Source organism: Perognathus longimembris, chromosome 17, assembly GCF_023159225.1.
Source record: "Perognathus longimembris pacificus isolate PPM17 chromosome 17, ASM2315922v1, whole genome shotgun sequence".
NCBI lineage: Eukaryota > Metazoa > Chordata > Mammalia > Rodentia > Heteromyidae > Perognathus > Perognathus longimembris.
In genome coordinates this window covers 7,889,606-7,916,123 of record NC_063177.1, presented here as the reverse complement: position 1 = coordinate 7,916,123, position 26,518 = coordinate 7,889,606, and the positions used below count along the sequence as shown (strand labels likewise).

Sequence of the window (26,518 nt, the reverse complement as noted above, 5' to 3'; positions counted from 1 at the left end):
TCATTTTCTTGGGTAGCATAAGGGATGAAATTACTGGGCCCTGTGCTGTTTTAACTTATTGAGGAACCAATAATTTTGCCTTACCAATTGCACCATTTTACGTTTGCGCAGTTCTGGGGAATCCTCACTAACTCTTTTTTTAAAATTTTATTGACAAGGTGATGTACAGAGGGAGTACAGTTATATAATAAAGTAGCCTCACTACCTCTTGGTATTCTCTTTTATGTTGTGGCCCTTATAATGGGTATGAGTGCTATATTGTGGTTCTGGTATTATTATTATTTTTTGCCAGTCCTGGGGCTTGGACCCAAGGGCCTGAGCACTGTCCCTGGCTTTTTTTTGCTCAAGACTAGCACTCTGCCACTTGAGCCACAGCATCACTTCTGGCCTTTTCTATATATGTGGTGCTGAGGAATTGAACCCAGGGCTTCATGTATACAAGGCAAGCACTCCATCACTAAGCCACATTCCCAGCCCCAGTATTTTCTTAATAATGAGTGACATGTATCACATATTCATGTGCAAGTTGACAATTAGTGTATCTTTGGAGTAATATAATGTGCATCAAGTTCTTAGCTTTTGTTTTTTTTTTTAGGTTTGGAGTTTTGCACTCATGGCCTTGTAAGGGAAGTGCTCTACCATTTGAGCCACAAATCTAGCCCTTTTTGTTTTTATTACTTATCAAATAGTCTCTTACTTTAGCTAGGACCAGGCTTGGACCATGGTTCTGTTTACACTTCCTGCATAGATGGGATGAGAGATTCACCCTCCACTATGCCCAGTTTCTCTCTCTCTCTCTCTCTCTCTCTCTCTCTCTCTCTCTCTCTCTCTCTCTCTCTCTCTCTCTCTCTCTCTCTCTCTCTCTCTCTCTCTCTCTCTCTGTCCTGGCTTCCTTTTTCGCTCAATATTCCTGATTTCAGCATCTTGCATAGTTAGGATTATAGGTGCAGTCCATTAAATCCATATCTTTGCTTTTTTTAAGTCTGTAGTGGGGCTCGAACTCAGGGCCTGGGCACTGTCTCTGAGCACTCAAGGCTAGTGCTCGACCACTTTGAAACACAGCACCACTCTGGCCTGTTTTCTTGGTTGTTAGTTGGAGATAAATCTCAGAGACTTTCCTGCTTGGGCTGGCTTTGAAGTGTGATTGTCAGATCTGAGCCTCCTGAGTGGCTAGAATTATAGGCATGAGCCACTACCATCTGGCTCTTTGCTCAGTTTTAAACCAGGTTTTCTGTTCCTATTGTTGAATTATAAGTGTAAGGTCCATCCCCGGGAGGGTTCCATGAAAATGCCCCCACCTGTCTAAAGTCTCTCTGCCCAGTACCTGTGTTACCTAGGTAACTGGCATACCTGAAAGCAGCCACCTACCTGCACCTGCCCTAGATAAGGGTCGGTGGGTCAGCCCTTCTCTCCGGCCATGCATCATTTCCGCCACAGACCAGCAGTTTGGGAATAAACTTTTCTCTCCTGCCTTAATACCGCATGGTGTTCTCCTTCATCAGCTACTTTACTAAGGGTTCTCCAATTGGATGTATTAGAAACTTCAGATGTATGATTCACATTTTTTTTCTCATCTGACTTCCTTTTCACTTACTTTATTGGTGTCTGTTGGATCACAAAAGTTTTAAAAGTTTCTGGAAGCACCAGCCCAGAAACCACATGGACACATAGTCACATAGAAGAAAGAAAGCATTTAATGTCGGCTAAAGCTGACAGGCTAGCTCTCCTGCCAAACAGTTGGCAATGGAGTTCAGGAGACCAGCCTGGGCTAGAGACTCAGCACATGGTGTTGAGCAGCCCAAGACTGTTGAAATAGGCCAGAGGGAGAGTGAGTCTCTCCACTGCCGGGAACAGGGATGACACATTCCTCTTTCTTTTCTTTTCTTTCTTTTTTTTTTTTTTTAATTTCCTTTAGGCGCCTGCCGGCATCACACAAAATGCCCTGTTGTCCACGGAGGCCAAATGATAACTTTATTCCTCTCCGCTCATCCGGAGAGGCGGGTACCGGAGAGGGCGGGCCTTTGCAACGACGTCACCGATGGGCGTGGCATCCGGCACGCCTCCCTGAAGTACGGGGCTAGCGCTGGTGGGGGCGGGCCTTTGCTGTGGTGACGCCACGGGAGGGCGGGGCATCGGGCAGATGGACAGCTCCCCGCAGTCCCCGGAGCCCAGAGCCTGGGCTTGGGGTGGGGGCGGGACCATAGGCTGAGCGGACCCTGCTCCCCTAGGACGCCCCCTGCCCCCAGGGCGCTCCCTGCCCCCGACTCCCCAGGGCGCCCCCTGTCCCCCAAGGCTCCCCTGCCCCGGGCGCGCGGCTTCCTCAGGCCAGCCGAAGCAGGCCGTGTCCCGCCAGCAGCCCTTGCGTGCGGTTGTAGACGTCCTCCAGGATGCCAGCCGCCCGGGCCAGCGCCATCCGCGCGTCCGCCTCACTGGCTCCTGGACATGCCAGCTCCAGCAAGCGATCGCGACTGGGGAGGGCGAGGAAGGCCAGGCGGGCGGCCTGACGGATGAGCCAGGGGTGGTGCGGGGCCAGGGCTGTGCGGTAGGCGTCGCCGCACTGCGCGCCGGCGTCCGGGTCCCCCGGCGTCCCGGTCGCCACCCGGTAGAGGCAGAGCTGGGACCATCGCAGCGCGCGGTGCAGCACGAGCAGCGTTCGCGATCCCGAGGGCCCGGCCAGGCCCCGGGACGTAGTGTCGGGCGGCTCGAGCAACCCGGCCCGCCGCTCCCACGCTGCCATAGCTGACAGCGACGCGTAGTGCTCCGCGTGCAAGCCGTTCACGTGCGCCTCTAGGGCGGCCACCTTGGCGAAGGCCTCTCTGGAGGCGAAGGTGAAGATGGAGCCCAGAGGAGTTAGGAACCTGTGTGTTTGGTGATGGCATGGAGGCGGTGATTTGAAAGCGGGCGGTGGAACCCCAAGGAGGCCCAAGACTAGCTTAGAGGAGGGAGACAACTCACCTGAGAAGTTCCCTCCAGCCTTCCAGGTATTGGGGCAGCTCCACATCCTCCTGGAGGTGCAGACTGGCCCGGAAGGGCCTCACCATGCCACCTAGCATTCCCTGAGGCCCTAGACATGCAGGCTCTTCCCACTTTGGGGCCACTTGAGCTTCCAGCTCTGGCTGTACCTTGGGGGCATAGATAGGAGATCAGACTTGTGAGAGAAGAGCTCTTAGCCTGCTGAGCTGACAGAGCAAACAGCCTCATAGGCTAGGGGGAAGGAGGCAGGTGGGAATTGCTCCTAAAGTCTAGATGGGGTTTCTCTCAGCTTTGGAAGGCAGGCGAGAGAGGAGAGGGAGAGCCTGGTTCTCCTGACCACTATTCAGAGTCCTTCCTGAAGTTCCCAGGTTCATCCTTGCCCCCAGTATACCTGGAAGAGCAGCGGTCCATTGGGAATGCTGGGCTGTGCCTGTGCCCTGCAGCCTGACAAAAGACCTAAGAAGAAGGGAAAAGGAGGGGTGAAGGCTACAAAAGGGAGCTTGGGTTCTGAGGGCCTAGACTCTTGGGTTCTTCCCCAAAGAGGTGAGAGAAGGGGCCACTCACCGAGAACCTGCTCACTGAGATAAAGAAGGAACAATAAGAGGATAGTGAGAGGAATGGCGAGGCGAAAGCAGCGCTGCAGGCACAGGGATGATAGCAGGACCACCATGCTGTCACTGGGACCACCGACCCTTCCCCAGCTTCTAGCTACAAGCAGTCCTTTCTACTCCAGGAGAGGGGAGGAGCCTGTGGTGTTCTGAGGTGCAAAGAGTTAATAATTAATGTTCCCTCCCTTCTGTCCTTTGCCCCAGAGCAGCTGGTGGGGGGGGGGGGAGGAACAGAGATTTAGGGGGATTTGATGGCAATGAGACACCTTTGCATTTCCTTTCTGTCTGGGGCTAGCTTGAAGAAGCAGCAACCTGGATATTGGGAAGAGAGGCTGAGGTCAGAGTGAGCTCTCTCTACTGAGCAACAGTGTGGGTGCCCTAAATTAACTCTAGCCTTGGGTTCCTTTCACTGTAAATTGAGGATAATCATAGGTATTTTGTAAACCTTGTGTGAGAATTAAGTGATAATGTATGTGAAAGCATCATAAGTGGTAAAGCTGACCATAATTACCCCATAAATCTTACTTGTTAAGTTTGGGAGGCAGAGGGAGGTAGCTCTCTGGGACACAGGGAACACCCACTTCTAATTTTTTTCTTTGTGGCAGTACTCAGGCTTTAACTCAGGGCCTTGGCACTGTCCCTCAGATTTTTTGCCCAAGGTTGGTGCTCTACTACTTGAGCCACACTCTGGCTCCACTCTCTGGCTTTTTGTTAGTTAATTGGCTGTAAAAGTCTCATAAACTTTCCTGCCCACACTGGCTTTGAGTCTTGATCCTCAGATCTCAACCTCCTGAGTAGCTGGGATTATAGACATGGGCCACTAGCACATGGCATCATCATCATCATTGGTGCCTGCCCTGGGGCTTGAACTCAGGGCCTAGAACTCTACCACTTGAGCCACAGCTCTACGTCTGGATTTTAGATAGTTAATTGGAAATAAGAGTTTCATAGGCATTCCTACCTGAGCTGGATTTGAACTGTGATCTTCAGATCTCAGCTTCCTAAGTAGCTAGAATTACAAGCATGAGCCACTGGTGCACTGCATGGGATTATTTTTTTAGATGCAGTCTTGAGGACTTTTCTTCCCAGGCTAGCTTTCAAACTACCACCTTCCAGATCTCATCCTGAGTAGCTAGGATTACAGGCATGAGCCATCTGAATCCTTATTTACTACTTCAGCATGTCATGGAAGGTATGATCCTCTAGAATACAAATTTCTTCACAGAGCTCAAGGTCCATTGGGGGAGAATTTTCCATCCCTATCTGCCACTGGAATGCGAGCTCTAATGGAGATAGGGGCCTTGTTTTTCTTGGTCACTTAAAGCTGTTAGAGGGGCTGAGAATGTGGCTTAGTGGTGGAGTGATTGCCTAGCATGCATAAGCCCTAGGTTCCATTCCTCAGTACCACATAAACAGAAAAAGCCGGAAGTGGGCTGTGGTTCAAGTGGTAGAGTGCAAGCCTTGAGCAAAAAGAAGCCAGGAACAGTGCTCAGACCCTAAGTCCAAGGCCCAGGAATGGCAAAAACAAAACAAAACAAAACAAAGCTCTTGGAATATTGATTGCACCAGGGGGAAAAATGTTACTAAGGAAATATATGGCACAAAGAAATGTGTATGAGAAACAGGCAAATTAGGGGTGGTGGCTCTTAACAAATCCAGCTGTTTTTTTTTTTTCCTTGTAAATTTGGAGGCCACCTGGTGGTCAGGAAAGGAAAGGCATTCTGGGAAAAGATGTGAGAATATGGAAAGCGAAGAGAAAAAAAATACAGCCCCATCTGTTCTTAGAGGCTTTTAGTCCATAAACTTCTTAGAATTGTTCCTGTCACTCTGAGTGTATCTATTGTCCTGGATTCTCAGATGACCAGGGCCCTGAAGTGCCAGACTTTGAAGCCAGGCCCCATTTTACCATGTGAACCCCATTTTACCACGCAAACCCCATTTTACCACGCGAACCCCAATTTACTACGCGAACCTGAGATAAGCAGGCCCTGTGAGCAGACCCAGGACAAGCCCATTAGGGCCCAGTTGGTCTAGAATTCTAACCGCTGGGAATGCTTAACTCTGACCACCCCTAGAATTGAACCCTGAGCCAATCAGATTTGTACCTGTATCCTAATCTTGCTTGCTTGAACACCTGACTGTTGTAACTTTGTTCTTTGCCTTTATAAGCTCAGGGCTGCCTCCTAACCTCCGCTGTGTCGGTGGGTAGGACGAGGCCCGGGCCGCGGCCCGGCTTGAATAAAGTCTTGCCTTGCTATTGCATTTCGGAATGTCTGAGTCTCGGTGGTCTTCTTGGTGGTGGTCTTGCGACTTGGCACAACATTTGGGGTTTCGTCCAGGATGGCCCCAGAGACCCCCGAGACCCCAGACTCCGAAGGTAAGAAAATAGCGCTGTTCATTCTGTGTGTCTGTGTCTGTGTGATTTGTAGTTTTGTTTTCTGTTTTGGCCAGCCGCCTGAATCTGAACCTGTAGGTAGTGAAGGACCAGCCGGAGTGGACACGCTCGTATGGGCAGTCCTGGAGGACTTGGGGAACACCTCAAGCCCTCCACAGGGGACTCAGGCTTCCCACTACCACCCTGAACCTGAAGGACTGGACCGGGAGGCCCTTCTAATGGGCGCCCGTCCGGTCCACTCTATATTCGGGGTTGTCTGGTCCACTTCTACACAGGAACGGGAGAGAGAGAGAGCCTCAAGATTGTGTGGTCTGCCCCCTCACAGGGGCAGGAGAGACATAGTCGAACCTGTAAGCCGCGGCTCCCTAAGTCTGTCTGTAAGTGTTGTCTGGTCTTTGTGCCTGTGATTATTTTTGTGTGTTTCTTTCTTGTGCTGTGCCTGACTGACAAACGGATGATGGGGAATGTTCCTTCCACTCCCCTGGACTGACTTTAGCTCACTGGAAAGATGTACAGGTGACAGCCCACAATTAGTCAATCAGTGAGAGTGTCCGCAAAAAGAACTCTAGGGGGACCCCCCGCATTTACTCAAAGCTCTGACTGGCAGTGAGAATTTTAAGCTGATACATCTGTTTAGGAAAGAAAGCTTGTAGACCTGAGATTGTGTCCTTATTGAGATCTGTTAAAGGCCTGCAAAGGTAACTTTTTAGGTCATCAGAGATCAGTTCCCTAGCCAGTCAGGAAAATGCTTTTACAAACTAGAATGTTAAAAGGCACAAATTTGTAAACCTGAAATCACCCATCTGGGCTTCATATTAAAAGAGAGCAAGCATTGGCTGTCAGATGCACGTAGACTGTGCTGAAAATCCCTGTGCCTAAATCAGCCAGACAAGTCAGAGTTCCTGGGAACAGACTTTAATAGACCCAGGGCCACGAGCTTTGCCTCCTGTGCCCCAGTATTCCCAAGAAGACTTGGAGTGGATAAAGAAAATTCCCATGGCCCACAAACCCCTGGACAGAGAAGGAAACAATGACTGGTGGAAAACTTGTGAAGGGAAACTTATCTTGCCACAAGGGGTGGGTAAAGGGATCCTTAAGAGAATCCACCGAGCTTCTCACATGGGAACCCGAAGAATGCAGGACTTGCTCCGACACTCCAAAGTGAAAATTAGAAACATCAACTTATTGAAAATATTGTTAAAAATTGTAAGGCCTGTCAGCTCACCAACGCCCCCAATCAACCAGTTACTAAAGGAGCTCGCCTCCGTGGGGATAGGCCAGGCATGTATTGGGAAGTAGATTTCACAGAAATTAAACCTGGAAAAATTTGGATACAAATATTTGCTAGTTTCTGTATACACCGTTTTTCAGGATGGGTTGAGGCCTATCCAACAAAGCATGAGACTGCGAATGTAGTGGCTAAGAAGATCCTGGAAGAAATCCTACCCAGGAGGGCTGGGGATATGGCCTAGTGGCAAGAGTGTTTGCCTCGTATACATGAGGCCCTAGGTTCGATTCCCCAGCACCACATATACAGAAAATGGCCAGAAGTGGCGCTGTGGCTCAAGTGGCAGAGTGCTAGCCTTGAGCAAGAAGAAGCCAGGGACAGTGCTCAGGCCCTGAGTCCAAGCCCCAGGACTGGCCAAAAAAAAAAAAAAAAAAAAGAAATCCTACCCAGGTATAGCTTTCCATCCACCATTGGGTCAGACAACGGACCGGCTTTTGTTTCAAAAGTAAGTTAGGGAATAGCCGCTGCACTGGGGACGGATTGGAAGTTGCATTGTGCTCATAGACCCCAGAGTTCAGGACAGGTAGAGAAAATGAATCAGACTCTAAAAGAGACCTTAAGTAAATTGGACTTAGAGACTGGTGCAGACTGGGTGTCACTCCTTCCTTTTGCTCTGCTTGGAGTAAGAAATTCTCCCTATCAGCTTGGCTTTACTCCTTTTGAAATAATGTATGGGTACCCCCCACCCATTATCCCTAGCCTTCAGACTGAATTGCTTGCTGATTTGGATGATGCTGAATTTTTGTGTAAACTTGATTATTTGCAACTCGTGCACAAGAATATGTTGCCCCAACTTAAGGCATTATATGATTCTGCTTCTGTCCCTACCCCCCATTTATTCAGACCAGGGGACTGAGTGTTCGTCCGGAGGCATAACCCCAAATCCTTAGAACCACGGTGGAAGGGACCCTAGACGGCATCGCCACTTAGGTTCATTGCTTCCATGCCAGGCCAGCTGGCCCCTTTGCCCTGGACAATGACTACCGTGATGGAACATGGGAGGTCTCCAAGCACCCAACTCAGCTGCTTCGCCTTCGCCTCAACAAAAGAAAGTTAGACTGAACATTGTTATAATTTTCTTTTTGCCTTCTTTCCCTGCTACCCAGGCTAATGTTGATGTTATTTTGGCAGCTCACTCCAAAGTGAGGTGACACCCTTATTTTAGGTATTTTGGGCTTGCTCAGGAATATGGGTATAGCCACCCGACCCTTAGAGCACAGATGAGAAGTTTATGTATTTTGTTGCTTACATTTGGATACTAAACCCTATACAGCTAATGGTAATTCTGTATAGCTGAAAGTTAATTTTCAGTTTGCAGTAATCCTGCAGTCCCTTGGTAAAGTAGACTAAGGTTATAGGTTCCTGGCTAGGTAAGGTCAATGCCCCTGAGTCAGTCTGAAGAAGTTACAGAAGATGGATGATCTTCACCCATCAGCCCCCCTTTAAAACAGAGGGACCACAGTAGTTTTTGGGAAGTTGAGGCAGGATAAACTAGAGGCATGCAAAACAGAGGTACAGAGACTGTACTTGTGAGAAATGGTGACACGCCCTTTGGTTACTACATTGGGCCCTATTGGCCCATGCCTTATCTCTATATCATCCCCTAGACATGCAAGCCATTGAAATGGACAGAATGGAGCCATGATTAGCTCCCAAGGTACCAAAAAGAAAAAAGGGGAAATGAAGTGCCAGACTTTGAAGTCAGGCCCCATTTTACCACGTGAACCCCATTTTACCACGCGAACCCCACTTTACCACGTGAACCTGAGATAAGCAGGCCCTGTGAGCAGACCCAGGACAAGCCCATTAGGGCCCAGTTGGTCTAGAATTCTAACCGCTGGGAATGCTTAACTCTGACCACCCCTAGAATTGAACCCTGAGCCAATCAGATTTGTACCTGCATCCTAATCTTGCTTGCTTGAACACCTGACTGTTGTAACTTTGTTCTTTGCCTTTATAAGCCCTGTGTAATCACAGCTCGGGGCTGCCTCCTAACCTCCGCTGTGTTGGTGGGTAGGACGAGGCCTGGGCCGCGGCCCGGCTTGAATAAAGTCTTGCCTTGCTCTTGCATTTCGGAATGTCTGAGTCTCGGTGGTCTTCTTGGTGGTGGTCTTGCGACTTGGCACAACAGGCCCCAGTCTGCAAGGAGACCTTTCCCAGTCCTCAGAGTTCCTTGTTTCTTGTTCTAGGCTCACTCTATGCACACTCAAGTTCTATGAAGTTGCTCCTCATCCTGGCCTTGCTCCTGACTAGTCCTGTCCCTGGTATGATGTATGGTTCCCATATTATCAATCGGATCCCCCTAGTACTGGTTTCTGTTCCCAGTAATGTGATATTTCTCTGCTTTCTCCTCTCCTGTCCTCTCCACCCTTTAACTGTATTTTTTTTTGGGGGGGCGGGGGGTCTCAGGTCTCTTCTTTTTATGGTACTGGTGATTGAACCCAGGACATTGCACTTGCTAGGCAAGCGCTTTGCCACTGAGCTACACCCCAGCCCCTCTCCCCTCACTTCCTTTCCCCTCTCCTCCCTCCCTTCCTCTCCTCTCTGCCAATTCTGGGGCTTGAACTCAGGGCTTGGCACTGATTCTTAGCTTTTTCATTGCAAGTTGGCACTCTACCACTTGAGCCACACCTCCACTTCCTGCTTTTGCTAGTTAATTGGAGATAAAAGCTCACAAACTTTCCTACCTGGGCTGTCTTCAAACGGTGATGCTCAGATCTCAGCCTGAGCATCAGCTATTAGCACCAGGCAGCGACTCGTCATTTCTGGGGCCCTGTTCCCTACAAAATAGGAAGGATATTTCCTATCTCCTCAAGTTGTTAGGAGGATTTAGTAAAACACATCTGCAAAGTGCTAAACACAATCTGTGGCTTATAGTAAACTTCAGTAGGTGATGGCTATTTGATCTCTCTGGCTTCCGCTGTTCTCCTTCTCCAGGGCTGGACACCTCTGCCTCCTCCAGTCACCAGTCCAGTCTGCAGGGGATCCAATATCAGATTAGTTTTGAATGTCTCTTAATCCAGGAGGTTCTTCCGTAAGTGAAGCCAGGATAGCCTGATAAGGACCAGTTACTATAAATCAGCCTAAGAAGCCTAGTGAGTAGACATTGCAGGATGGAGCTGCACACTCCCAAGCTGCTGTTACTGCTGTGGGCAATGTGCTGTAGGTGCGCCTATGGTGATGGTCTGAGTGGATACACATCGGTCATTGAAGTAACCAATGGTGACCCCTGGGGCAGCTGGGCGTGGCCCGACATGTGTCCTGATGGATACTTTGCCAGTGGGTTTTCAATCAAGGTAAGAGCTCAGGCATGGAACATCCAGGAGAGGGGGACATGTGAACGGGAGGGTGGAGATGTTTGGGGAGGCTGTCCTGAGAATGGTAACCCCCAAGCTCCTCCTCTCCTCACCCCCCAGGTGGAGCCCCCGCAAGGCATTCCAGGCGATGACACGGCTCTGAACGGGATCAGGCTGCACTGCACTGGGGGGAACCCAGCGCTCAACACGCATGTTGTGGAGTCACAATCTGGGAGGTAGGAGGCAGGGACCAAGGATTTCCCAGAGCGAGGGTATGGCTGGCTTGGAAATCGCAAGGTCTGGGTGGCCCGGGGTGGGTGGGAGGCACCCACGGAGCGTGCACTTCACCCCTTCTCTTGTAGATGGGGTGCGTGGAGCGAGCCGCTGTGGTGTCCAGGAGGTGGCTTCTTAGTGGCTTTCTCTCTTCGTGTGGAGGAGCCCCAGAGCCTCGGGGACAACACCGGGGTCAACAACGTGCGCTTTCGCTGCTCCGACGGCACAGAGCTGGAGGGGCCTGGGCTGAGTTGGGGAGAGTTTGGAGACTGGAGCGACCCCTGCCCCAAAGGTGCGTGTGGCCTGCAGACTAAAATTGAGCAGCCTAAAGGCCTCCGCGATGACACCGCCCTCAATGATGCGCGAGTATTCTGCTGCCACAGTTGACTCTGTTGCTGGCTTCCGCCACCAGATGCCCGGTCCCCCTTCAGCCATTAAAGCTTCTAGGCCTTGGCTTTGGTGTCGCTTGATTTGGGAATGGGAAACTGGGCCTATTTATTTCCCTCCCTACCCTATATTTGAGCCAGCTTTCTTTCTTTCCTTCCTTCCTTCCTTCCTTCCTTCCTTCCTTCCTTCCTTCCTTCCTTCCTTCCTTCCTTCCTTCCTTCCGCCCTCCCTCCCTCCCTCCCTCCCTCCCTCCCTCCTTCCCTCTCTTCCTTCCTCTCCTTTCTTTGTGTGTGCTTGTGTGCCAGTATGGGGCTTGAACTCAAGGCCTCATGCTCTCGGTTGGCATTTTTGCTCAAGGCTAGAGGTCTACCACTTTGATCCACACCTCTACTTCTGGCTTTTTGCTGGTTGATATGAGAAAGATACTCTTGGGCTTTTCTGCTTAGGCTATCTTTAACCTTGATCTTGGGATCCCAGCCTCCCCAAGTAGCTAGGATTGCAGGCGTTAGCCACCAGTGCCAGGCTACACTTGGGTTTAATCTGAGGAATCTATAGCAAGCTGTTGTATGTTTCAGGTCCCATAGGCCTAAAGAATGTTCTTCCAATAAATGAAGGAAGCCCCTGGCTGAGGCTGTCTGAGACAGTGGTCCCCATTAAGAGCCCAGGTTGTCTTCTTTCTGAGCCACTAGTGACCTCTATTTAAGGGATTTCTAGCCTGGCCTGAGTATGCTTGGTGGCTTACCTCTGTTTTTGTTTTTGTTTTTTGCCAGTCCTGGGGCCTGAACTCAGGACTTGAGCACTGTCCCTGGCTTTTTTTTTTTTTTTTTTTGCTCAAGGCTAGCTTACCTCTGTAATCCTCTCTATTCAGAAGTCTGAGATCTGAGGATGGAGACTTAAAGTTAGCCTAAACCTATATCCACTTAATCAGCAAAAAGCTGGAGGTGGAGGTGTGGCTCAAGTGGTAGAGCACTAGCTTTGAAAAAGCTAAGTGAGGGCTGGGAATATGGCCTAGTGGAAGAGTGCTTGTCTCATATACATGAAGCTCTGGGTTCGATTAATCAGCACCACATATATAGAAAAAGCCAGAAGTGGCGCTGTGGCTCAAGTGGTAGAGTGCTAGCCTTGAGCAAAAAGAAGCCAGGGACAGTGCTCAGGCCCTGAGTTCAAGTCCCAGGACTAGCAAAAAATAATAATAAGCTAAGTGAGAGTACAAGGACCTGAGTTCAAGCCCCAGTACTGGCACAAAAAGAAAGAGATGGAAGGAAAGAAGGAAAAATGGAAGCAAGAAAGGAAAGAAAGAAAAGAGATCCAATGCCTAACGTATGAAACTGTAACCTCTCTGTACATCAGTTTGACAACAAAAATTAAAAAAAAAAAAGAAAGAAAAGAGAAAGAAGAACGTCTGCTAAATTAGTAGTAATAATGCTACACTGGCTTTAAGTTTTTGTTTTCTAGGGTTTAGAAAGTGAAAATCTTTCCCAAACTTTCCATTTTTGCTCTCTGCAAAATCCAAACAATGGCTTTTCTGAATAATGACTTTTTTTTTTTTTTTTTTTTTGCCAGTTCTGGGGCTTGAACTCAGGGCCTTGGATCTGTCCCTGAGCCTCTCTGTGCTCAACGTTAGCACTCTACCACTTGAACTTCAGCACAACTTCCAGCTTTTTCTGTGTATGTGGTACTGAGGAATCGAACCCAGGGCTTCATGCATGCTAGGCAAGCACTCTACTACTAAGCCACACCCCCAGTCCCTAAACAATGACTCTTTTAAAGAACCTTTTTTCCTTCCTGTCCATCCTGTCTGCCTGAAATCTAGATATACAGATTTCAGCTCAAATTTCACTTTCTCAGAATTTCTGTCATTAAGAAAAATAGTCCTTTCATCAGTCAGCCAGCCACATCTATTTCATAGCGAATGTGTTTTAAAAAGTGTTTACCGGGGCTGGGGATATAGCCTAGTGGCAAGAGTGCCTGCCTCGGATACACGAGGCCCTAGGTTCGATTCCCCAGCACCACATATACAGAAAACGGCCAGAAGCGGCGCTGTGGCTCAAGTGGCAGAGTGCTAGCCTTGAGCGGGAAGAAGCCAGGGACAGTGCTCAGGCCCTGAGTCCAAGGCCCAGGACTGGCCAAAAAAACAAAAAGTGTTTACCATCTGTTGAAATAATCCTTTGCCTCTTTTGAAAACTGTCCATTTTCCAACTCTCCATCATTGAGAGTACAGACCTTGCTCTCTTGTTGGCCTTGCTTCCCAGTATATTTAATTTAGTACAATTTAATAACTATTTGATAAAACAACAAGTAGAGTTCAAGGGCTCCAAACAGGCGAACCCTAAACCTTGGCGCATCTGAAGGCCCTCACAGGCTCCTTACCTGGGGCACAATCTAAGATGGGGAAGGGAGCTCAAAGCAATTTATTCCAGAGAGAAAAGAAACAACAAATGAATGACAACCACAAAAACTTCGTTCCATAAACCCAGGAAGTAGACATTCAGGGGCGAGCAGGTACCATCCGAGGGTCGTGGGCCTCAGGCGCCCTCCTTCTTCCGACAATCCCCACACACCACACCCACGAGGGCGTTCACCAGCTGTATTCCACACAGCAGGATCTCCAGGCAGGAGGCGGCCACCAGCAGAGAGAAGAGTGTCACGTTCCACGGCACCACGTGTGGTGGCTCCTCACACCAATCCCACAGGGTGTCATTGTACAAGTAAGCACCCCTGGAGAGGGCACAGGGTCAGGATGCGCTCCCCTTGCACCTGCCCCGTGGGCATTTGCAAAGGGCTCCTTTGGGCGGAGGGAGCGCTCTCCTCTTTTTTTGTGCTGGCACTGGGACTTAAACTCAGGGCCTTACATTCTTTTTTTTTTTTTTTTTTTTTTGGTCAATGGTGGAGCTTGAACTCTGGGCCTGGGTGCTGCCCCTGAGCTCTTCAGCTCAAGGCTAGCACTCCACCATTTTTAAGCCACAGCGCCACTTCCGGTTTTCTGGTGCTTCATTGGGCATAAGAGTCCCCAGGATCGCAGCCTTCTGAGGCTTGATCACAGGTGTGAGGCACCAGCAACCAGCAAGGGAACGCTCTGGAAGCCTGGTCTGGCCTGGGTTGACTTACGTGGGAAAAGCAGGTGGGGAGATGCGGGAAGTGTGGGGCACAAATGCGGGCAGAGACTTACTCCGTGTCTTGGAGGTGGTAGTCCCATGTGCCATGTTTTAAGCATTTGGGTCCAATGCGCAGCCCGGCTGCAGACACCGAGAGACAGTAGATGGCGCCGAGCAACCCGAAGGCGGAGCAGAAAACAGAGCGAAGCATCTGCATGGAGGGCAGAACGGGAGCGACTACAGTGGTGGGGTCTCCAGTTGTGGAACAATTGCGCCAAGCTCTGCCTCGCACGTTGCCTTGCTACTTTCCAGCCACAATCAAAATGCATTTGCCATCAAGCCCCAGTCTTGGAGTGAGGCTAGCCCGAGGGCCTGCGGATGTGAAGTTCTGGGGGCTGTAATGCCCTCTGGTCAGGCTGAGAGCTGACCTCTAAGTGGGAGGACGGGGTAGCCTGGGGTCTGGAACCCTGAAGAGGAGCTCTAAAAGGAAGGGTTCAGAGACCTCAGTCTCTCAATCTCCCCACTCCACCCGTCACACAAGGTCTAAGTATGCAGCTCAAGCTGGCCTGGAACTTCCTGTGTAGACTAGGCTGGCCTCCACTGGTGCTTTTCCCAAGTCTCCTGAGTGCTGGGATTAAAGATCTGAGCTACCACAATGGACTGAATCTCTTCTTCATTTAGATCTTACCCTGCAGCGATTTCCACAGCAGCCTGCACCACAACAGCCCTTGCCCCCAGCACGAACAGCGGCAATTCCTGGACACAGCACCTGTGGGTCAAGAGTCAGTCATAGATAAGATGGCCTCTCAGCTTCTCAAGACTTTGTTTGCATCTTTGCTCACTTCCTCCGGGAATTTGCCAAGATACTCTCAGCCCTTTGGACTATAGAAAGGACTTTATCTTTATTTCTGAGAGCAGGATGGGCTCAATCTTAACTTATCATTATTTACCTGCCTACTTTACCTCTGTCCAGAGTGTAGCTTCCTGTAAGGCAGGCTCCAATATGATATATTCCCCTCAAATCTTGGCACATAGATTCAGACCTCAGCCTCAGTTTGCAGCTTAGACAGCAACCAGGAGGCCTATGTTTAGCCATCCCTGCATTCCCTCATACTCTAGGATGGTTTCTCTGGATTTCAGTTTGGTTTTTTTTTTTTTTTTTTTTTTTTTTTGTCAATCCTGGTTCTTGGACTCTACCACTTTAAGCCACTTCTGGTGGTTAATTGGAAGCAAGAGTCTCATGGATTTTCCTGTGGGGGCTGGCCTCCTGAATAGCTAGGATTACAGGTGTGAGCCCCCAGCTCCAGGCTAGGTCTCAGTTTTGACCTGTGAAAATGGGGCTTCCAGATTTATCTTACAGGTTTTTCTCAGAGTTTAGTAAGAGAACAGGGGGATTTTTGTCCAAGACTCCCTTGGGGTAAAGGCTCTCTAACTCTAATATTTAGAGCTCACAGCAGGTAAGGATGGTGATGTGGAAGATCCCAGTGACCTGGCATGAGTAAGAGGATGTTCACAGTTTTCTGATATATATTGCAGTATTTCTTAATATTCAGCCTCAGATCCTTTTTCTCCCTGTGGATTTTCTCACAAAGCCCAGCTCTTCCCAGGCAATCGGCTATTCCTCCAGTTGCCTGCAGCTGTAAATTAAACTGCCTGAACAATGTGTTCACGTGAAGTCTTGGCTTAAGCTCAGATTCAGCCAGCTTTATACTGACTGCACAATATTCCAGCCAATTCATTTTACTTTTGACTTTCTTGTGTTCATTAGAGAAAAAAATATCCACTAATTCACCTAGCCTGAAAAATATTAATCTTCCTATACCCAGCCAAGACTTCAAATATCGACTTGCCTTCAATGGCTCCTAAATCTGTCGGTCCTTTCTTCTTTTTCCTCACATTCAGCTCCTCCTTACCTTTCTTTCTTTCTTTCTTTCTTTTTTTTTTTTGCCAGTCCTGGGGCTTGAAATCAGGGCCTGAGCACTGTCCTTGGCTTCTTTTTGCTCAAGGCTAGCACTCTACCACTTGAGCCACAGTGTCACTTTTGGCTTTTTCTATATACGTGGTACTGAGGAATCGAACCCAGGGCTTCATGTGTACAAGGCAAGCACTTTACCACTAGGCCATATTCCCAGCCCATTCTACTCACCTTTTACAAGAAGTCCTCTACCTCTCTACTAGATTTCCATAGTTACTGCCCCTGTTTCCCAACATACCATCCTTCATGTGCAGCCATACTAAATTTAGTATTCATCTTCAGTTAATCGGTGTGAGTTTCAGCTGCTAGGGCTTGAACTCAGGGCCTCAGTGTTCTCCCTTAGCTGTTTTTCCTCAAAGCGGGTACTCTACCACTTGAGCCACACTTCTACTTCCAGTTTTAAGATTTTGGCTGAGCTTTATTCCCTAGTTTATTGGAGATAAGAATCTCATGACCTTTTCTGCCTGGGCTAGCTTCACACCACAATCCTCAGATGTCAGCCTCATGAGTAGCTAGGATGACAGGAACGAGGTACTAGTATCAGGCTTTTCAGTTGATCTTTTCTTGGCTCAATTCCAGTAGTTCACCAAGTAGCCTATCAAGCCAGGTGACAGTGCCTCATGCCTGTAATCTCAGCTACACAAGGAGGCTGAGATCTGAGGATTGCAGTTCAAAGCCAGCCCGGGCAGGAAAGTTTGTGAGACTATTCATTCTAATTAAGCACCAAGAAGCCAGAAATGGAGTTATGGCTCAAGTGGTAGAGTGCTAGCATTGAACAAAAAAGTTCAGGAACAGCACCCAGGCCCCAAGTTCAAGTCCCCAGGACACACATACACAAGACTGAACTTTAAACTGGGTGTGGTGGTTCTTGCTGGTAATCCTAGGTACTCAGGGGAGAGAGGGATGTTGAGTTTGAGGGAAACATGAACAAAAAGGTATCAAGACCATATTTCAAAAGCAAAATAAAAATGAAAAGGTTTGGGGCTGGGAATGTGGCTTAGTGGTAGAGTGTTACCTTGCAAGCTTCAATTCCTCAGTACCACATAAACAGAAAAAGCTGGAAGTGGTGCTATGGCTCAAGTGGTAGAGTGCTAGCCTTGAGCAAAAAAAAAAAAAAAAAAAAGCCAGGGACAGTGCTCAGGCCCTGAGTACAAGGCCCAGGACTGGCCAAAAAAAACAAAAAAAAGCTTAGGGACAGTGCTTAGGCCCTGAGTTCAAGCCCCAGGACTGGCAAAAAAAAAAGGGGGGGGGGTATTGAGGATGCAGCTTAAGTAGGAGAGCACTTGATTAGCATGCTTGAGGTCCCACGTTCTATTACCAATATCCCCCCCCCCCAAGAGACTCTAGCTAAGGATCCTAGCAAAGCACTTGAGGTTCCTCACTTTGTCTCCAGCTTTATATATCTCAACAGCCTTTGCCCTCTTTTGATTTTGTTGTACCAGGTTAGATTCTTTGCTTGTCTTGCTTTTTAGTTTTTAAATGTGCCTGTTCTAAGGCTTGAACTCAGGGCAGGGGCACTGTTCCTTAGATTTTTTGCTAAAGGATGGCACTCTACTACTTGATCCACACCTCCACTACTAACTTTTTATTTGCTGGATAGTTGGAGGCAAGAGTCTCTTGGATTTATCTGCCTGGCCTGGCCTTTATAGTATTCTCAGGTCTCAACCTCTTGAGTAGTTAGGCTTACCAAGTCTATTTGTTGGTTGTATGGCTTGAACTCAGGGCCTGGATGCTGTCCCTGTCTTTTTCTCAAGGCTCGTACTCTACCACTTTGGGCCATAGGTCCACTTCGGCTTTTCAGTGGTTAATTAGAGATGTGTCTCATGGACTTTCATGCCTGGGTTGGCTTTGAACTATGATCCTCAGATCTCAGCCTTCTGAGTATCCAGGATTACAGGAGTGAACCACCAGCGCCTGACTGGTCTTTCTTCATCTATTATTGACCTGCTCATTATTCCATCTCTACACAACCACCAGAGGGATCTTCTTCAATCCAGTGCTACGTGGAACAACTAGAAAGTTCACATTGCACTGATAGGTATGAAATTTGGTTGCTTGTCTGATCAATTCAGACTTCCTCTCATCAAAATCTTACCTAAGGGCTGGGGATATGGCCTAGTGGCAAGAGTGCTTGCCTCCTATACATGAGGCCCTGGGTTCAATTCCCCAGCACCACATATACAGAAAACGGCCTGAAGTGGCACTGTGGCTCAAGTGGCAGAGTGCTAGCATTGAGCAAAAAGAAGCCAGGGACAGTGCTCAGGCCCTGAGTTCAAGGCCCAGGACTGGCCAAAAAAAAAAAATCTTACCTAAAACTACAGTAAAGGGGCTGGGAATATGGCCTAGTGGCAAGAGCGCTTGCCTCGTATACATGAAGCCCTGGGTTCGATTCCCCAGCACCACATATATAGAAAATGGCCAGAGGTGGTGCTGTGGCTCAAGTGGCCTTGAGCAAACAAGCCAGGGCCCAGGACTGGCAAAACAAAACCAAACTAAAACTACAGTAAAATGTGGCCCAGATGGAAGTGTGCTCAATGGCAGAATATGTGATTAAAAAGCACAAAGGTCTAGACTCAAATTTTCTTTTTTGGTACTAATACTAGGATTTGAACTCAGGGCCTGGGCTCTGTCTCTTAGCTTTTTCAATTAAGGCTGGCACTCTATTACTTTAGCCACACCCCCATTCCTGGCTTTTTAGTGGTTATTTTGGAGTCTCATGGACTTTTCTGTCTAGGCTGGCTTTGAACCCAGATCTTCAGATCTCAGCCTCCTGAGTAGCTAGGATTATAGGTAGAAGCCACTGGCATCTGGCTTCCTAGATTCAATTTCCAGTCCCTCACAAAGAAAAGAAAAGTGGGTTCTTTACTTTGCCCTGGGAGACTTTTATGATCCTACCTTGATTTCTTTCTTTCTTTATGTTTTAATGGCACCTGTGTTTATCTAAAATCATCTTGCTTATCTAGTTCTTGTGTTCCTCTGGTCACTATAGATGTCTTGTATAATGACTAAAGGCTCTGATCTTGGCACCAGGGGCACTGCAGTCAATGAAATGCCTTCCTGTTCTCATGGGGCTCCTGGTCTTCCTCTTTCCTCCCTCCCTCCCTCCCTCCCTCCCTCCCTCCCTCCCTCCCTCCCTCCCTCCCTCCCTCCCTCCCTCCCTCCCTCCCTCCCTTTCCTCCATCTCTCTCTCTCTCTCTCTCTTTCTTTCTCCCTTTCTCTTTTTTTCTTTCTTTTCTTTTGTTGGTCCTAGGATTTGAACTCAAGGCCTGGGCACTGTCCCTGAGTTTTCTGCTTGAGACTAGTGCTTTACTACTTTGAGCCACAGCTCCACTTCTAGTTTGGGGGTGGTTTATTAGCGATAAGAGTCTTATGGACTTTCCTGCCTAGGCTGGCTCTGAACTGCAATCCTCAGATCTCAGACTCCTAAGGAGCTAGGATTACAGTCGTGAGGCACCAGCACTTAGCTGGCGTTGCTTTCTTGATACCTTTAGCTCCATCACTAGAAGCCAAGTTTCAGGAAGAGCAAGGACTTGAACTGTGTCCCTAGGGCATTATTCAGTGCCTCCTGAAAGTGACTCTAGTATGGAGTGGGGAGGGAATTAGCTGTGGATGCAGGGGAGGGAGCACAGACTTGGGGATCTATCTGGAAGGAGGTGAGTTAGATTGAATCTGGAGAAGGGACATTAATGTGACACTGGGTGTGTAGGCCTGGGAGAAATGTGGCTTCCTGGGAGGAATGTGACTTCTAGAGGTGTAAGAGACCGAGTCCTCAAATCCATGCAGGTGGTAAGGAGTAGAAGAAAAAACATCAGAGGGTAAGACAGGGTTGTTGGTTAAAGAAGTGCAATTTCCATCTAGCTAATAGAGACGTGGCCAGTGACAGGGATGGAGGGAAAACTCTGCGAACAGATTTCACCAGTCAACTGTCCTGAGAGGCAGGGGGCCGTGTTGGACCTGTTGTCTTTATTCCATGATGATGTAATCATCCAGAAGTTCCCTCATGGGGAGGAGTTTGAAAGATGGGGCCTTGGAAGTCTAGAAAATTTGACTCTCTTTCCCTCTTTTTAAAAGATCCTCATTGCCAGGCACTGGTGGCCCACGCTTGTAATCCTAGCTATTCAGGGGCTGAGATCTGAGGATCACAATTCAAAGCCTTCCAGGGCAGGAAAGTTTGTGAGACTTTTTTTTTTTTGGCCAGTCCTGGGCCTTGGACTCAGGGCCTGATCACTGTCCCTGGCTTCTTCCCGCTCAAGGCTACCACTCTGCCACTTGAGCCACAGCGCCACTTCTGGCAGGGCAGCTTCATGTATACGAGGCAAGCACTCTTGCCACTAGGCCATATCCCTGTGAGACTCTTATCTCCAATAAAATCCACAGAAGAAAACCTGGAAATACAGCTGTTGTGGTAGAGCACTACCCTTGAGAGAAAAAGCTCAGGGACAGCGCTCAGGCCGAGTTCAAGCCCCAGGACTGGCATGCGCACATGTGCTTGTACACACACACACACACACACACACACACACAATCCTCATGTTCAGGAAGACTTGGAGGTATCTCTCTGTCATTCGTACTGACCTGAGTTTATTATCCTCAGCACCCAGCGGAGCAGGGCAAGAAAGGTGGACTGAGTGAGGTGTTGGTGGCTCAAGCCTCTGATTTTAGCTACTCAAGAGGCTGAGTTCTAAGGATTGACATTCTAAGCCCAAGCAGAAAAGTTGGAGAGATTCTTATCTCCAGTGAACCAGCAATATAAGCCAAAAGTGGAAGTATGGCTCCAGTGGTGCCAAGCTTAAGTAAAAAAGCCAAGTGAGCCGTGTGCCAGTGGCTCATGCCTGTAATCCTAGCTACTCAGGAGGCTGAGATCTGAGGATTGCCAGCCTGGGCAGGAAAATTCGTGAGACTTATCTCCAATTAACCACCAGTAAACTAGAAGTGGAGCTGTGGCATAAAGTGGTAGAACACTAGCCTTGAGTAAAAATAGCTCAGGGACAGAGCTCAGACCCTGAGTTCAAGCCTCCCCCCCGCCCCCGGTCCAACAACAAAAGCCAAGGGAAAGTGCAAGTCCCTGAGTTCAAGCTCTAGTACCCATCCAAATAAAATGTTTGGCACTACTGAGGTATGAACTCAGGGCCTTGGCACTTGCTATGCAGATGTTCCACCATGACAGCCATGCTCCTGGCACATTCAAACACAAATTTTAAAACAATTTAAAGAAAAATAAAGGTGTGTTGCGCATGAGTAGACATGGAGGAGGGTGACGCTGAGGTACTGACGGATTGAGATATCGCCTCCTGGCTCCAGATGTTTCCACTTTCCTTTCTCCCCCTGCCTATTATTTATTACCTGTTTCTGATAACCTCCCACACAGCCAGCTGTTCCTTCCGTGTCTACCACAGGCCTTTCCCACATCTGCTCAACCATGGAGGCAGGCAGGGCAGGAAGGGCCTGCTCTCACCCCAGGGAAGCTCACTGGAGATTTGAGGCTCCTTACCTCCTGTTCCCCTCAGACATTGTGCTCAAGGTCAGTCCCCCACGGCCTTCTGCAGAGTGATCAGCACATAGTAGGCTGGTTGGACAAACTCTGAGTTCCCACTGGCCCCTTGCCACCCCACCCCCAGGTGCCAGTCCTTCTTCTCTCTCTTTTTAGTCTGAGATCAGGACTCGAACTCAGTACCTGATGTTTTCACTCACTAGCTAGTGCTCTACCAACTGAATCATGCCACCAAGCCCTTTCCCTTCCTTCCTGTTCAGAAACCATCAGTGCCCAGGTTGCCAGCCCGTGCCCCCGCCTCCTCACCATCAGGCCCCCGCCGATGAAGCCAGCCATGAGCCAGACTTGCAAACTGAGATGGTCTGTCCAGGTAGTCTTCCCATCCGGCACAGCAAGAGGGCATTGGCCACGATGCAGATCAGGGAGAGGGAGATGAGGGAGAGCCCCACACAGCGTGCACACTTGCCCGTGCACATGGCCAAGCGTCAGCAAGGGCAGAGGCAGTGAGTGAAAGTGAGCCACAGGTTCCAGGTCCACAGGAACATAGGCAGGAGTGTGGAACAAAGGTCGGAGAGGAGGCGTGGCAGAAACTGGCAGAATCAAAGCGATAAGGGAGATGTGAGCAGGTGCAGATGGAGAAGCTGCAGCTCTACAGGGAAGGGGAAGGGGAGGATGTGGTGATGGAGGAGGTCTGAGAGTTTGTCACGCAAAGGAAGTTGCCTGAGGCCAGCGCCTTGTAGCTCCTCTTTGGTTCCTTACATGTTTAAAGGCTCAACAAAACCTCTTCATGTCTTAAAGTCCCTGTGGCTTGTTCTGCATAGATGGTAGAATGATGCTATTTTCCTCGTGGGCTGGCTGGAAGGATTCAGTGGGACAAGTATTTTGTACACTAGGAAGCACAGAGCAGATGGGTGGTGGCCTCATTATTTCTGTCCTACAGGGAGAACTCCTAACAGAAATAATTTTTTTTTTTTCCAGTCCTGGGCCTTGAACTCAGGGCCTGAGCACTGTCCCTGGCTTCTTTTTGCTCAAGGCTAGCACTCTGCCACTTGAGCCACAGCACCACTTCTGGCCGTTTTCTGTATATGTGGTGCTGAGGAATCAAACCCAGGGCCTCATGTATATGAGGCAAGCACTCTTGCCACTAGGCCATATCCCCAGCTCCCTAACAGAAATAATTTTAAAAGAACTTAATTGAGGCAGGCAAAATGGGAAACCTATAGTCTCAGTTACTCAGGAGGGTGAGGAGTCTGAGGCCAGCTTGATCCTTTGTGCAAAAAATAAATAAAAGATGAGAATAGGGGCTGGGATTGTGGCTTAGCAGTAGAGTGCTTGCCTCGTATACATGAAGCCCTGGGTTCGATTCCTCAGCACCACATATATAGAAAAAGCCAGAAGTGGTGCTGTGACTCAAGTGGCAGAGTGCTAGCCTTGAGCAAAAAGAAGCCAGGGACAGTGCTCAGGCTCTGAGTTCAAGCCCTAGGACTGAAAAAAAAAAGATGAGAATAGGCTTTTGTTTTCTTTTCATTTTTTCTCAAAATTTGCTTGTTCATCTCCCCTTCCTTCCTTCCTTCCTTCCTCCCTCCCCCCTCCCTCCCTCCCTCCCTCCCTCTCTCCCTCCCTCCCTCACTCCCTTCCTTCCTTTCTTTCTTCCTTCCTTCTTTTATTTTTTTTCTCTTTTTTTCTCTTTTTCATTCCTTCTTCCTTCTTCCTTTTTTTCTTTTTTTTTTTTTGCCAGTCCTGGGGCTTGAACTCAGGGCCTAAGCACTGTTCCTGGCTTCTTTTTGCTCAAGGCTAGCACTCTGCCACTTGAGCCACAGTGCCAATTCTGGCCTTTTTCTATATATGTGGTGCTGGGGAATCGAACCCAGGGCTTCATATATACGAGGCAAGCACTCTTGCCACTAGGCCATATTCCCAACCTTCTCTTTCTTCCTTCCTTCCTTCCTTCCTTCCTTCCTTCCTTCCTTCCTTCCTTCCTTCCTTCTCTTTCTCTTTCCCTCCCACCTTCCCTCCCTCCCTCCATTTCTTTCTTTCTTTCTTTCTTTCTTTCTTTCTTTCTTTCTTTCTTTCTTTTCTTTCTTTCTTTCTTTCTTCCTTTCTTTCTTTCTGTGTGTTCATATGCAGTTATTGCAGCTTGTATTCGGAGCCTCACACTCTTGCTTAGTTTTATCTAGTCAAGCCTGGGCTTTACTACTTGAGCCATAACTCCACTTCTGGCTTTTTGCTGGTTAATTGGAGAAAAGAGTTTCTCAGATTTGTTGGCTTGGGCTGACTTTTAACTGTAATAATCAAATCTCAGCCTTCTGAATAGCTAGGATTACAGGCATGAGCTGATGGTGCATGTGCACACATGCGAGCACACATACACACACATGTACACACGCACCACCACCATGCACCATCCCACACACACTGAGGCCACTATCTATCTGTCAGATGGGCTTGAGACAGAGGCCTGATGCATGCTCAGTTGTCCAAACCAAGGCAGTCCTGTGAGAATTAGTTTCAGTTGTTTATTGTTTGTTTTTTTCATTCTGATGTCAAAGAAGTTCTGCTTTTATTGATGATAAAGAAGTTCTAGGGCTGGAAATATAGCCTAGTGGCAAGAGTGCTTGCCTCATATACATGAAGCCTTGGGTTCGATTCCCCAGCACCACATATATAGAAAACGGCCAGAAGTGGCACTGTGGCTCAAGTGGCAGAGTGCTAGACTTGAGCAAAGAGAAACCAGGGACAGTGCTCAGGCCCTGAGTCCAAGGCCCAGGACTGGAAAAAAAAAAAAAAGTTCTGCTTTTGGCGGGGGTTAGGGGGGGTGGTTCTGAAGTTGCTGGTAGCTTGTTGTCATTATGGGGAAGGGCCTGCTATTGGTGTGAGAAGTTAATTCAGAGGAAAGAGCGATTGAAGATCTGCCCTCGTCCTTGTCCTATGCCTGACTGTTCCTTGGAACATTCTGATTCTATGAACTGGTATGTTTCTATCCACTGTGAAGTAAGAATATATGTGTTCACATGCATGTGCATGTGTGTGTGCTAGCACTTGAACTTTCACTGAGCTTTTTCACTCAAGGCTAGTGGTCTACCACTTGAGCCACATCTCCACTTCCAGCTTTTTTTCTGATTAATTGGAGAAAAGAGTTTCAAGGATATGTCTGCCTGGGTTGGATTTGAACTTTGATCCTCAAATCTCAGCCTCCTGAGTAGCTAGGATTACAGATGTGAGCCACCAGTGCCTGGCTAGGAATCATTTTTGGCACAGATTAATTCATTAAGTTCTTGTTCCCTTCGGGCCATGTACAATTCACAAATGTAGCCCCAAGGTCTCTGCAGAATTAGCCCACATTCTAGTAGGATGTCGTAGTTCTGTGGAGGAGATGAGGGTAGCAGAACGCACCTGAGGAGATATTCAGTGAGAATATCCCAAGACAGATGTAGTTTCTCCACACGCTCGCTCATTGCACTATGAGGATGGAGAGATGGAGAAAACTCACCACTCAAAATGAATCTCAGAGCAATCCCTGCTGTGTAGAAGGCTGGTGTTGGACAGAGAAAAAGCTAGGAGGAATCCACCTCTCAAATGAGAGGACACTTCAAGCAGGAATGTACTTTGAACTTCTGACTCATAGGTGATGATTGTGGTAATGGATATTTGGTTTTGCTTCCGTTGACTCATTTAATGCTTATTAAAACTTTTCCATGTTGCTTCTGATGTTTTCTGTCCCTTCTCTTCAGTGTTTTTATAATGCTCCTGTGTTTTAGGGGGCATATTTTAAATCTGAGTAATGGCTGTTTTAAATGTCATAAACCGTGTCCTTTTTAAATTTATTTTTTGTGCCTTGAACTCAGGACTAGGGTGCTGTCTCCATGTAACTAGCAAAAGCTGGAAGTGGAGGTACAGTTGAAGTGATACAGTGCTAGCCTTGGTGAAAAAAAAAAGCTAAGTGGGGAAAAAGAGAGCCAAGTGAGAGTGCAAGGCTCTAAGTTTAAGGTCCAGTACAGGTGTACACACACACACACACACACACACACACACACACACACACACACACACACACCCCAGCCTGATTAATCATGATTTATAATGCAAAGGAAAGGTCTAGATCAGGTCCCAGCCTACAACAGCCAACCTCCAGCCAGCTTAAATATTTACAAGTGAAATAAATGCTTATGTCTATATGTCATCAAGACTGTAGGGTTCTTTAGTTGTTGTTCTTGTTCTTTGTTACATGGCCATAGCTGTCTATACAGATGCCACTATCCAATCCACATGAGTTATTGAAAAATGTGTAGCTGATCCCACGGCAGGCCCATGAGAACTCTGTCTGACTGAGACACTCCTGTGATGATGGCAGATCAATCAATTAGCTCTTCATTTGTGAATGAGTCAATAGAGAATAGAGTGACCCCAAAATGAGAGAGGTCTACATGAAAGATGTGAGCAAAAGCCACAAGACCACTGGAACCATAGAGGAGCAGGAGCCACAGTAGGAGAACTACATGGAAAAGCTCTATCTGGAAACAGTGCAGAAGGACGAAGGAGGAAGTGGGTCCTGGAGAGAGAAGTAGAGATGATGGGAGGTACTGCTGGCTCACCAGAGCTGCAGCTGTACTACTAGAGCAACTGGCTCATTCCTATTGCACTCCTGCAGAGGAAATTCAGTCTATGCTACCAATGAACAGAAAGCCAAAGGCTGCTTATCGACAAATGATAATTTTGAGAGAGTATACTTTCTGTGAT

At 48.3% G+C, this 26,518-nt stretch overlaps 4 protein-coding genes across 5 annotated transcripts in view; 1 reads left to right on the top strand and 3 right to left on the bottom strand.

The window, feature by feature from the left end:
* Nucleotides 1–2,274: 2,274 nt before the first annotated feature.
* On the bottom strand, nt 2,275–3,750 carry Gltpd2 (glycolipid transfer protein domain containing 2). The gene is made up of 4 exons (XM_048365581.1): nt 3,538–3,750; nt 3,365–3,429; nt 2,956–3,122; nt 2,275–2,858 (listed from the first exon to the last, which is right to left on the bottom strand). The coding sequence occupies exons 1-4, from the start codon at nt 3,641–3,643 to the stop codon at nt 2,321–2,323; spliced, it is 876 nt and encodes a 291-aa protein (XP_048221538.1). The 5' UTR covers nt 3,644–3,750; the 3' UTR covers nt 2,275–2,320.
* Nucleotides 3,751–10,058: 6,308 nt separating this feature from the next.
* Vmo1 (vitelline membrane outer layer 1 homolog) lies at nt 10,059–11,231 on the top strand. Of its 2 annotated transcripts, XM_048366347.1 has the most exons (4): nt 10,059–10,359; nt 10,503–10,560; nt 10,681–10,796; nt 10,923–11,231. In XM_048366347.1, the coding sequence occupies exons 2-4, from the start codon at nt 10,519–10,521 to the stop codon at nt 11,218–11,220; spliced, it is 456 nt and encodes a 151-aa protein (XP_048222304.1). In that variant the 5' UTR covers nt 10,059–10,359; nt 10,503–10,518; the 3' UTR covers nt 11,221–11,231. The 2 variants fall into 2 exon arrangements, with proteins under 2 accessions (XP_048222304.1, XP_048222303.1); XM_048366346.1 differs by having other exon boundaries at nt 10,059–10,560.
* Nucleotides 11,232–13,616: 2,385 nt separating this feature from the next.
* On the bottom strand, nt 13,617–22,403 carry Tm4sf5 (transmembrane 4 L six family member 5). The gene is given in 5 exon segments (XM_048365306.1): nt 13,617–13,938; nt 14,390–14,526; nt 15,004–15,084; nt 22,088–22,173; nt 22,176–22,403. Coding segments are annotated over 5 exon segments (579 nt in total). The 5' UTR covers nt 22,258–22,403; the 3' UTR covers nt 13,617–13,745.
* The window catches only part of Zmynd15 (zinc finger MYND-type containing 15), a 56,182-nt gene continuing 44,695 nt past the window's right edge, over nt 15,032–26,518 (bottom strand). The window contains exon 14 of the mRNA XM_048365295.1: nt 15,032–15,084. The gene's annotated coding sequence lies outside the window, so the exon portion shown is untranslated. The remainder of the gene's footprint in view (nt 15,085–26,518) is intronic.